General features: G+C 41.9%; 3 protein-coding genes across 3 annotated transcripts; 2 read left to right on the forward strand and 1 right to left on the reverse strand.

Moving 5' to 3' along the window:
• Window positions 1–302: 302 nt before the first annotated feature.
• On the forward strand, window positions 303–2399 carry PKNH_1204600 (microfibril-associated protein-like; the record flags this gene model as incomplete). Its single annotated transcript, XM_002260063.1, has 3 exons — window positions 303–464; window positions 895–1111; window positions 1360–2399. 3 exons carry the CDS (start codon window positions 303–305, stop codon window positions 2397–2399), a joined length of 1419 nt encoding a protein of 472 aa, XP_002260099.1.
• A 490-nt stretch (window positions 2400–2889) lies between these two features.
• Window positions 2890–4452, reverse strand: PKNH_1204700 (conserved Plasmodium protein, unknown function; the record flags this gene model as incomplete). The annotated part of the gene is made up of 1 exon (XM_002260064.1): window positions 2890–4452. The coding sequence occupies one exon, from the start codon at window positions 4450–4452 to the stop codon at window positions 2890–2892; it is 1563 nt and encodes a 520-aa protein (XP_002260100.1).
• A 4571-nt stretch (window positions 4453–9023) lies between these two features.
• Window positions 9024–12422, forward strand: PKNH_1204800 (asparagine synthase, putative; the record flags this gene model as incomplete). Its single annotated transcript, XM_002260065.1, has 1 exon — window positions 9024–12422. One exon carries the CDS (start codon window positions 9024–9026, stop codon window positions 12420–12422), a length of 3399 nt encoding a protein of 1132 aa, XP_002260101.1.
• Between the last annotated feature and the right edge of the window lie 124 nt (window positions 12423–12546).

Consider the following 12546-nt stretch of genomic DNA (forward strand, 5'->3'; position numbering starts at 1 on the left):
AAAAAAAAAAATATTTTCACCGTGAAGGTTAACTCATTGCGAAGAAATCTTACCAGTGGAATAGATCCCCCCCTGCGGAAAAAAAAAAATAAAACCGCAGGAGAACATGCGCGTGTATAAGTGAGCCAAGCACCCATGGGATGTTACAAAAATGAAGCGCAGATAAAACGCGCCGGGTTATGTGACCAATCCAAACAAACGAATGCCTAACTTTTCCCCTCCAATAGATGAAACATACGAAATAAAATGAATTAAAAGTAGAGAGAGGGGGGCCACAGAAAAGAGATGCCAGAAGAAAGAAAATGAGTTCTGTGAATGAGCTATTAAATTACTTTGTGGTTAATGACGATAAGGACGATGTGGCCAAGGGAGGAGAGGGAGCCAAGTCACGGGCTGAGCAACTGGAGAGGGAGAGACAGAAGGAAAACGAAAAGGCGGTCGTCCGGAGGTACTTCCCAGGAAAGGTAGCCAATGAAGGGAGTAGCCTCGCAACACACCCTGTGCGGGAGTCACCACATTGCTCATCTTGAATAAGATGATTCCTTCCATCACAGCACTTCCTATCTCCACAACGAAACATTTCCCCACAACGAAACATTTCCTCACAACGAAACATTTCCTCACAACGAAATATTTCCTCACAACGAAATATTTCCTCACAACGAAATATTTCCTCACAACGAAATATTTCCTCACAACGAAATATTTCCTCACAACGAAACATTTCCTCACAACGAAACATTTCCTCACAACGAAACATTTCCCCACAACGAAATATTTCCTCACAACGAAACATTTCCTCACAACGAAATATTTCCTCACAACGAAATATTTCCTCACAACGAAACATTTCCTCACAACGATGTTCTTAACTTCTTTCACCCCACCCCGCAGAAACCCCACTACGCGAAAAACGCAAAGGAGGAGGACGATGGGGAGGATGATGATGAGGAAGAGGATACCGTCCATGCGGGTAACGATGCTCTGACAGAATATTTACAGAAACAAGGCCACGCACAAAGGAGTGGACATACGGATAGGGATCCTGGGAGTGACCTGCCAAATGCCCGTGGCCATGTCGACTCCAGATATGAGAGACTCAAAAATAAAAGTAAGCTGATAGAAAAAGGAGAGTATAATACGCCGCGTCTTTTTTTTTTTTTTTTTTTTTTTTTTTTTTTTTTGTTCATATGTGAACTGGCCGCATAAGTTGACTTTCCTGTGACTGTCGCTTTCTTGTCACTACGTGCAAGACAAACGGGTTAGCCAAACTGCAAGCTGCACAGAACCCCACCCCACACACCCAAACCAGTAACTCACTCCATAATAATGGTTACCACCGCACCCCCCCCTCTTCAGGTATCAAGGGAGACGAACGGGAAAGAATCACCCGACGGGTTCGAGAAGTAAAGGTTATCAATCACCCGGAGGAAGTGAAGGAAGAAGGGACCCAAAAATCGCAAAGAGGGGAGGAAGAAGAAGCAGACAATTATGAGAAGTACTTTCCCGTAGGAGAGGAAGAACAGGAACGTGATACGGAGGAAGAAGATGAAGCAGACGCTGAGGATGAATCTAGTAACTCTACTGATGATCAATCAGATGAGGAGTCTGACGATGAAAACTACATGAACGGAGAGGATGGAAACGCTCCGATGAAACACGAGTATGTGTTTAAAACGAAAAGAAAGACACTATTAGAAACACAGGAAAAGGAAAAAAGCGAGAATCTACTATTAAAAGGTGAGGAGAGCGAAAAAAAAATAATTGAACTGGAGAAAAAAGAAAAGGCAATAGAGGAAACCATATACAACGACATAATGATAGAACAAATGAAGAATCAGAAAAATAACTTGTTCTCATCTGATGAGAATTTCGATAACGACGAGGATGATCAGGAAGAGCCAAATGAAGAAGAATACCAACTGTGGAAGATTCGTCACCTGAACAGACTAAAGAGAGACGAACTCGACAGGAAGAAGCATGAACTTGTAAAAGACGAAATAAGCGAAAGGAGGAAAATGACAGACAGAGAAATAATGGAACAAAATAAATTCCTTCCACACAAGGAGAAGAAGAAGAAAAAGAAAATGCTCTTTATGCAAAAGTACTATCACAGAGGAGGATTTTTTCAGGATCTCTTTGAAGAAGGTAAAGAAGAAATTTACACGCGTGACTACAACGAACCAGTGTATGAAGATAAAGTCGACAAGGAGAACTTGCCAAAGGTGCTTCGCGTAAGGAGGGGTAATTTCGGCAAGCAGGGACAAACCAAGTACACCCACTTGCTCGACAACGACACCTCCAGGAAAGACTCGCTCTGGGCGAACCGGGATATGGAGGACCGCCGCGCCCGCCGGAAGGAAGATTTGTTCGAGCGCCCTACCTACCGGAAGGGATAACACCGTTTGAAGTGGTGGGTCCTTAGTGCGAAGTCACTTGTATCTATTCCGTTCAATACCCATATTTGTTGCGTATATCCCTTTTTTTTTTTTTTTTTTTCCCGCTTTGCCTTGCGGCCTAGCGCCCGCGCTCAACCTCCCCTTCTTTTTTTTTTTTTGTTTAAGTGCCACAACTTCGATCCGTTTAAAAAGTTCAAAATTTGGAAACATGAAAAAAGAAAAGTTAAGTTATTTTTCCAGGCTCGTATGCCCGTCGTCCTTTCGCCCTTCTGTTCTTTCTCCCCCTTTGCACACGCGGTTTACTAGCTCCGCAAGGGAAGAATGCAAAATGTGCATGCACCGGTCAGGTGAAAAAACGCAAAAAAAAAAAAAAAAAAAAAAAAAAAAAAAAAAAATTATTAATAATAATAATAATAATAGTAATAGTAATAATAAACTGGTGATAAAATAGCTAGCCAGCTAGCTATAACCCGTTAACAAGCTAACGCACTCAAAAAACGGTGCGGATATTGAGCATGCGGCCCGTCTCGTAAAAAATGGAGTAAATAGAAGAGTAGTTCTTGTTCGGAAAGACACAATGTTCGAAGAAGTAAATAAAGTTGTTCAGTAGCAGATAGGACCACATGAACAAATCATTTGCAAAGGGTAGATGGAAGACTTCCTGACAAAAATTCTCCTGGAAGAGCAAACTGTTGCTCATTCTGTTATAGAACGCGTTCGTGAAGTACAAAATTATCGTGGCTACAACTCTGCTCGCCGGAATCACCTTGTACGAACCGACCGCTGTGATGTACATGGAGTACGCATATATCACATCAAATAGGAAGTACAGAAAGCCAAAGTGTTCTAGAAAAATGTAGTAAATCTTAATGGCCGGATATTTCTTCGAGCAACCTTTTAAATTAATTAAATAAACATACGTTAGCTCTGAGTAGGTCCAATAATTATTATAATTAAGTGGGAGAAACTTGATGATTTCCATTTGTTTGTTGGCAATTTCGATACATGTGTAATTGACTTTGTCATGTCTAAGTTTATTAACAAGATACAGAATGTCATTTAGGTACATGATACTGGATCCGTTAAACACCTGAGTCTTTATCAGGGCTAGCAAGATGGAGCAGATAATCACTAAGAGTTTAATTTTCCTGTAATGGTTTTTCTCCGTCATTTTGTTAATAGTATGTATATACGAGTCGAAGATAAAAACAGATAGAAGGAACGTTTCCGTTTTGTATCCCAACCCATGGCAAATTTCGTATATGTACGAAAGGTTTAAATCTCTCCCTTCGATAAATGAATGTATTTTGTACATAAAAATTCGAGACTTGTCGATAAGGATGCTTTCCAGATTTTGTTCTTTTCCACCTTCTTGAAAATTCAGAACGTGCATGTGGTTTAGTGGCCCCTTTTTATTTTTCATTATTTTGTACTTACAAAATAAGTTGAACACCTTGTTGTCCACTAGATTTTTCGATTCGTTTTCATAGATGTGGTTCATGAGTTCTTCTTTCTTGTATAGCTGGAAGCAGGTGTTGTATTTGTTATCTATAATTTCTTTCAATTCCAATGTTCCTATTAGGTAGTCATTGATAGAAAATGGAAGGTATGTTAATATATTTTTCAAAAGAGTGAACAGGTGGCTGTAACTGACTTGCGTTACCAAGTTTTTCACGCACTCGTCCCCCACGCCTCTGCTCAGTTGCCTGTTCAGGTTTCTGCTGATGTTCCGCACCACTTCATAATTCATTTGCTCGCCCTCCTTCCTCTCTTCTCCGTCCTGTGCGCGTCTACGTAGTTGCTCTCCCTGTAAGCTTCTTCCCAGATCGGCGCCCACGCCACTGTCTACGTCGGTGCCCATTCCGCTAATCATTCCGCACTGAGACTCGCACAGCTCGCTCAATTCCTTGTCTTGTACGAACTTCTTCCTGGCGCACAACTTTTTGCCACCCTCCACCGCCATCCTACTCCTCTCGTACTTCTTTTCGATTTCCTTTTTGCAGATTCCCTTCCGCGCAATTTCCTCCCCTTCCCCTACGTTCATCTTCACCATTTTGTGGGTGTCTCTGGATAGGACAACGGTTGACACTTAACACAGCGATGGGAGAATGCGCTCCGGGTCCTCCTCCTGGATGGATGACTTGAGTCTGTTTATACACGGTTCGGAAGTTCCTCCAGTAACTCTGTAGCGATATAACGGTGTGACCGTTTTACCAATGTCTGCTTAGCCGTTTTATCACCCCTAATCTCCGAGTTTGGTAATTTTTCTTCCCTTTGCAGATGGACACATGCCCTTTGGACGTGTCTTCGCGCCCACAGGTGCGACCACAGCACTGGCCACTAACCCGTTAGGAGGCACGGTTTACTTCTCTGCGTATCCTCCTTTTTGTTGTTGAAAAAATGGAGTCAACAGACTGCTGTGGTGAGCCAGTTAGCGTTGTGAGTGGATCGACCTAATAAACGGATGAACCCTTCGAACGATTGACCTACTCACCAAGGCAACCCTGCGATGCTCCAAATGCGCCCTAACTTCTGGGGGGGCGTGGGAAAAAAAAAAAAAAAAAAAAGCCAAACCATGCGACTTCCCCCCCTACACTACGCTTTCAATATGATACATATATGAATGTACACGCATATAAGTATGCATACTTTGGTAGATGATAATGGTACACGGAAAACAAGGTGCGAGCGGGAAAATCAACAGATCCAAAAATGAGCATGCAATATTAACATGGTCAGGTGGGACACTGCGTAAGGTGCCTCTGGGTGTGCAGGGAAAATATGTCAGGGAGGCAAAAATGGGCAAAGTGGAAAAAATGGGTTAAGCGGAAAAATAGGCAGAGCGTCAAAAAGGGCAAACATTCACAGAGGGGCCAAAACTCACACAAGCAAAAAGGGAATTAGAGAGGCATATTACTTTTCTGCATCACAGGGCTACCCTCGTGGTGCGTGAACAGGTGCGCGCGTCGGGGATCCCTGAAATGGGCATTTCCCGGGGGAAGTGAAAGAGGAACAAAAAAAAAAAAAAAAAAAAAAAAAAAAAAAAAAAAAAACAAACAAACAAACAAATAAATAAATAAATAAATAAATAAATAAATAAATAAATAAATAAATGATAAAAATGAAGCAAAGCGGAATGATAGAGATTGCCGCAGAATGGCGCCAAATAAACGCAGAACAAAGCGAGGCAAAAGGAAAATGAAATCTCCAATTGTTTAATCTCCAAAGGAGACTTTGGAAAGGGAGGGAGTAGGCGACTTCCTATCCCCTAGTACATCAAAATGCAAACGTATATACCTCTTATCCAGAGAGGAAGAAGCTGAAAGCGGAAAATGCTTCCTCATACAAGAGGGTAAACTCCGCGTTCAGCCCCTGCAATATTATGGGGACTAGTCATATATATTATGGAACATCAACGCACGTAGCAACCCTTCCTAAAAAAAGGAACTCACTTTATAAACTTGCCACAATTACGTCTCTCCACGGATAAACAAAAGTTTTCGCAATGTCTAACTGGGGATACACATAATTTGAAGGGGCACCTTTTCCTTCCTTACCCTTCGCCTCCTCTTCTGCGAGTTGTTTTAATTTAGCAAAAATGGGCCTCCAGAATAAGTGTGTCACCAGAGGCGGAGCCCATTTACCAATGTACCAAAGGTAAACAAGTAGACTCACATTTGTCTAGTGTGAAAAAGAAGGAAAATATATGTGCATGTAAAGGCATATTTATACTTATGGGTGAATGACTCTTCGCTGATTACTTCAACTCCTTGTGCATTTCGCCCATGCCTCTCAGTGCAGCACTCAAGAAGGAAAAAAAAAGAAAAAAAAAAAAAAAAAAAAAAAAAAAACCACATGTTTCTCCCTTCCCTGGGCATACACATCCTTTCCGTTTCTGCACTCCGCCAACTCGTTACATAAGCGTTATGCGCACATATGTCAAGTACGAAGCAGAAAAAGAAAAAAAAAAATCAACCCATTGAGCACGCAAATTTAATGGCGGCATGTTTTTCTTTTTGTTAGATGTATCGATGGAGGGAAATGGGTGAAACGGTCGGGGGGCGACGCGATTGGATCATGCGGAGAAGGAGAGGCCGCACGACTGATGGGCTTGGGTCATCATAGCACAGCGACTCGAGTGTGTAATGAAAAAAAAAAAAAAAAAAAAAAAAGGAAATTACAAAGCAACGTAACAAGTCAGGAAGAATTACAAAAAGGATCATGATCCCCCGATCGAAAAGTGCCACAGGTCGGAGGATATGCTTCGCCTTTCGTTTTTCACTCCCCCCCCATCCGTGTACCAAATAAAAAAAAAAAAAAAAAAAAAAAAAAAGGCCGCTTGGCTCCTTTAGCCGTTTCTTCATAACTTCTCCAATGTTTGTACGCAACATTACCTATAGTTGTTTTCTTCTCCTGAGCCAGTGGCGAAAATGTTCATCAGTTGCAAGCTACAAGCGTGCACACCCATGGTAGGTATACGTGTGCGCCTGTACACCTGTTATCCTGCACAAGTTGCGTTGCCGCGTTTCGGAGACTGCATGCTAGCGAAGCAACGGGCAAAGCATCCCTTCTCACATGCATAGGCACAGGCACAACGCCACATGTATTTTTAATACGTCCTGCCCCTATAAGAAGCACATACGCTTTTGCAAAAACCATTTACTTGTTCATTTTAAAAATGTATGACCTGTTCATACACTTTTAGAAAAAAAAAAAAAAAAAAAAAAAAAAAAATTACCCTTTTTGGCTTTAAAAATGTATGACCTGTTCATACATTTTTAGGGGAAAAAAAAAAAAAAAAAATTACCCCTGTGTAATTTCAAAACAGTATGACCTGTTCATACAACTTTTGCGGGAGGGAGAGAAAAAGCTGATTCTCTTTAAAAAAAAAAAAGCACAATGTTGAAAGGTTTTACACTGAAAGGTACAACATCTGTTTGTTCTTACCCTGTAGGCACGTTGCTAACTGCGGAGGCATTCCCCAATATTTGTGCCTCCCTCTGTTCTAATACATTCGAGGGATGTGTCACCAGTTTGGAAGTTCCCTTCGCGACAGGCCATACAAAGAAGCTGTGGAAGTGTGGAATGAAGTACTGGTCACACTTAATCGTAAAGGGTTGGAGGGAGAAGTAAATTATTTGTGCATGTCAATAATCATGCAGAAAAAAGAAGGTGACATTCCAATGGGGACATAGCGTGTGGGTCAACAGACACGGGTGCGAAGGGACGACCCTTGTCCATCTTTCGTAACATTCACCCGTTGGAATCATCTGGCGAGGTGGTAAAGAGAGATGAGGAAATATTATTTTTTTTATTTTTTTATTTTATTATTTTTTTTTTTTTAACCCCATGTTCGATTTTAGCTTCTATGTCATGCCGAGGGGATCACCCACAAAAGGAAAGTGTGTGTACACGCACAAAAGGGAAGGAAAAAAGGCGAACATCTTACCCTTACGTGAAATTCCAAAGGAAAACTCATACATTTACAGCTATGTATTATACTAATGGAAGTAAAAAAAAAAAATAAAATAAAAAAGAAAAGGAGGAGCAGGCACTATAACTTTGTCCAACGCTAACTTTCCCTTGTTATGATTATCTTTGAATCCTTTACATGGGTATATCAAAATTTCGGGGCGTCAAACAATAAATCCCTCTGAGGGTTACATCACCCCCCATTGTACATTTTTTTTATGTACCCTATGTACGGCTTGGGGAGATACGCTTTAAACCTATCAGTTCTAAATCACCTCATCCATCTTTCAACCATCTCCTTTCACAACAAGAGCGAAGGGTGAAGGAGGGAATTTTGAAAAGAAAACAATTGTCTGTCATTTGGGGGTTTTCGCTTGCTAGTTGCTTAAGGGTACACAAGGAAGATGAAACCAAAGCAGACGAAGCATAAGCATTGACCTGGATTCTGCCTACGTGGAAAGGGTAACCCCACTTAAAAAAAAAAAATAGTACCTATAAGGTAGATACTCTTCTGTATACTTATGTTCGGCACTTTTTATTCAACAAGCACGCGTTGATTTAAATGGTTCCAATAGGGGAACACACTCTCCCCATATTTGCGAACGTATCAAAAAGGTGAGAAAATGAAAAATGAGATACGACATGACACTTCAAGGTGAAGCAAAGAAAAATTTGCCACGCTGTTTTTCTCGTTTGCCCTGTGGTTGGCTCCGACTCAGATAATGCAACGAAGCGCAAGAGAAAATTCCTCTTTTTTTTTTTTTTTTTTTTTTTTTTTTTTTTTTTTCCTAATTTTTACAAGACGCGTCCCCCCGTTTGAGCAGTGCTTAACACTGTTTGGGTTCAGGGTTTGGTTTCCTCCGTTGACTGAAACAAAAGGGGGAGAATCTTTCTCAGTCGTTCTTGCCTTGGAAATAAAAGTGGCGTTTTCCGGTTTATACGTTCGTTATGCAAATGGAGAAGGACATCACCTTGAATTTTCCCTTTGCCAACCTCATACCATTTTGTTGATTAGAGTTTGATGAGTGGATTTTCTGAGTAGGACTGATCAGGGCGGCGACTATAGGGCCACGGCCTTGAGGAGAGTGGTCAACGTTTGAAATCAAAATTATATTTCCCTTGGTCATCTCGGCAAAATTCCAACTAGTGACAATGAACAACTTCCTGGTGAAGGTTCACACGGACGACGACCAGATCAGGGAGGAACTTCACAACCAGTTCGCGCAAAACGTATTTTCGAGGAAAACCCACAAACAGGCATCACACGACTCTGAACAATGGGAGGAACCGCCAAGGTATATTCTCTCGGAGCATTACGTGGACACGTATTTAACTCCGTTTTTGATTAGAAGTGATGAGGAGGGGGATCCGTATCACTGCGTGTTTTGTCAGCTAGACGTGCGTCGCGGCGCGGGTACCGACGCAAATAAAAGTAGCCCCTCCATTAGGGGGGATACTACGACTAACGGTGTTACCCACCCTAACGATGTAACCCCCCCTAACGGTGTGACCCCCCCGAACGATGTAACCCCCGCGAACATTGACCCCAGGAGCGGTGAGCGAACACTGCAGGTGCAGCTCTGCGCCTCCCACATCTACTTCGAAAACATGGAAACGGAGAGATACCATGTGAAGACAAATGAACGAGGGTATAAGTTCCAACAGTACATGATAAAAAACAGAGATGTACTCCTGGTTCATGGCAGTTGCAGATACGGTGATAGGGATTTGTGTTCACGCAGAACAGATGTGAAAGGATTATATGAGTATATTAGGAAAAATAGAGAGGATGTGGAAAAGGCGCTGAACTCACTAGAAGGAAGTTTCTTCCTCCTCTATATCCATTATTCAAACGAACACGCAAACATGTACTTCTGTAATGACGCATGGGGAATGAAGTCGGTTATCTTCTTCTACGGACAATCATCCATCTTATTAACAAATTCATATGCATTTTTTATTAACTACCATTTTAATTATACCAAGGGGGATGGAGTCAATTATCTGTTCGATAATTCATCTGTTAATGAACGACTCAACTTGATTCACTACGATGGAGTGTTTGGAGCAGATGATGAGGTTCTCCCTAAGTGGAGTGGATCCCCCATGGGGTGTAGCGAAGAAGGAGATTTCACCCCCCAGAGTATTATCAACGACAAGGTCGGAATACAGATAAACCCCTACTACATTTACAACGTAAATATATTTGAAAGGACCAAAGTGGTGTTAAAGAGCATTACTAAAAGGAATAGCATCTACACCAAGGATATCGAATGGAGTAACGATCACCTCTCCGTTCAGGAGAATTTTCATCGTATTTGCAATTTTGTTGAAAGACATTACTTCACATACAGTGGAAATAGGGAAGAGTGGACTCTCCTAAAATGCACCATTCAAGAATCGCTAAAAGATTATATTGATGGCGACTCCAACAAACGGAGGGACGCAGAGACGGTGCTAAACAACTGCTTTGTCCAATTGTATATGAACTTGTTAAGAGGAGTCATTGAGAGGAAAATTGAAGAGGTTTTTTCAAAGAAGGAAGATCAATATAAAGTAGAAGAAAATCACCTGAACGATGCATGTGAAAATGAAAAAAAAAAAAAAAAAGAAAGAAAAAATTTTCTACAAAATATTCCCTTCACAGTTAAATGCGATAACCTCGGGGGAAAGGTAAAATCGGTGGGGATCCTCTTCTCGGGAGGGATAGACTCAACCCTACTAGCGTTAACAACGATCAGGGCGTACTTCAATCGCTGTACAGATGGGTATGTCGAACTGATAAATGTTTGCTTCGACGACAATGCGGTTGATAGGTACACCTCCCTAATTTCGTATGAACAAATTGTAAAGCTTCATCCCCAATACGACATCAGATTAGTCTTTGTTGATGTCTCTCCAGAGGATTTACTCAAATATGAGAAGATTATTTTTTCTTTGATGTCCCCAAATAACAGTACTATGGATTTCAACATATCTGCTGCTTTTTTTTTTGCCAATTTGGGGAGGGGGGTTCTTTTCTCTCGTTCCTTTTTCCAGCGCCCCGAGTGGGCCTACATAAAGGGGCGCGTTTCCTCCGCGCTGAAGGTGCCAGGCCCAAAGGAGGCGGACTCAGCGGTAACCCGAGGAGTGGAGGCAGACAAAACCGAGGTAGACACAACCGAGGCAGACGCAACCGAGACAAAATCCAAATGCAGGATCTGTCAATTTGTCAGGAGTATCAGGTGCATCCACAGGTGTTGCTCCGTCTGTTGCAGGAAGGTTCGCTACGTCTACCGGAAAGAATTTTACCAAGGTAGATCCTCACATACGTCAAGGAGTGGCGACATCTATCAGATGGAGAGTAACGAAAGTAGGGACAGTGATGTCCAAAGAAATTATGGAGAGAGATCCCTTTTCATTATGGTGAAGAAGAAAAAGGTTTTAATTAATTTTAAAATATTTGGTGTGTGCCCTGCGCATAAGGAGAGGGTGTACGACTATGAGCGGATCGACTCTCTGTTCAGAGAATTCCAAAGGGAGCTTGGCATGAGGCAGCGAGACATAGACGGGGGCCACGAAGAAGGTCAAGGCAACAGCACACACGAGGAGCCAAAGGACAGTGCACCTTCCTGCGCCGACATGTTTAGGGACACGCGCTACGAAAACTTCATAGATCAATTCGTTGCGAAACATGCGGAAAACGATCCGCAAAAATTTGAACAAATAAAAAGCCTCTTTTACGTAAAGTCGAAAAGGGAAGGTAATAATGCGATTAGTATGGATCAACAAAAGAAGGAAAAATTTTTCATAGATGAAGATGAATCTCCTCAGAAGGAAGAGACATTGAATTACCTTAAGAGAGACTTATACCAAAGTTGCAGTGGATCCCACTACATAGAACAGCAAGGTTCATACCAATGCAACCACCACCTGCTAATCATAGGTAGTGGAGCAGATGAGTTGTTTGGAGGCTACTACCGCCAGAACAATAGACATCTGACAAAAGGAGAATCCAAACAAACAATAAATTTTAAGAAAAACGAAATGATAAAGGATCTGAGAAGAATTTGGACGAGGAATTTGTATCGAGATGATCGTATATTAACATTTACTAGTTTTACTAATAAGGTTCTTTGTTATCCCTACTTGGATATGCACCTTGTAAATTTTCTCTTTATGGTGTCATTTTACATTGTAGAGGCTCCTCTTGGAGGGTTGGGACAGTTGGAAGGGCCATCCTGTTTTCCGGAAAATGCGGAAAAAGAGAAACCATCAAACGTTGAATGCTCCTGCTTGTATGAGCATATTAGAACCCACAAAGTTAGCAAATGGGTTCTGCGCATGGCAATCTTTTTCTCACACTGCAAAGAATTAATGCTCTTCAAAAAGAAAGCTATTCAGTTTGGTTCTAAATCGAAGAACGTTCAGATGTACATGCGGGAGTGGATCTCCCGTAAGAGCGGTAATATCACGGGGAGAGAGACGTCGAAGGCGCCCCAAGCTTCTTCCAAACTGCTCCTCCCCAGTGACAAAAAAAAAGGGACAGACAGGTATATTCTCCTGTCCTGAGGGGAGCAGCGCTTCATGGGTCCTGACGTAAGGGTAAGGGTTTCTCTCTTGGTTGGGAGGAGATTTGTATGAAGCCAAGTGTGAAGGCTCATCACAGTGGTCGCTATTTACACATATGCTGAGT

The sequence above is a fragment of the Plasmodium knowlesi genome (genome assembly GCF_000006355.2).
Source record: "Plasmodium knowlesi strain H genome assembly, chromosome: 12".
Lineage (NCBI taxonomy): Eukaryota > Apicomplexa > Aconoidasida > Haemosporida > Plasmodiidae > Plasmodium > Plasmodium knowlesi.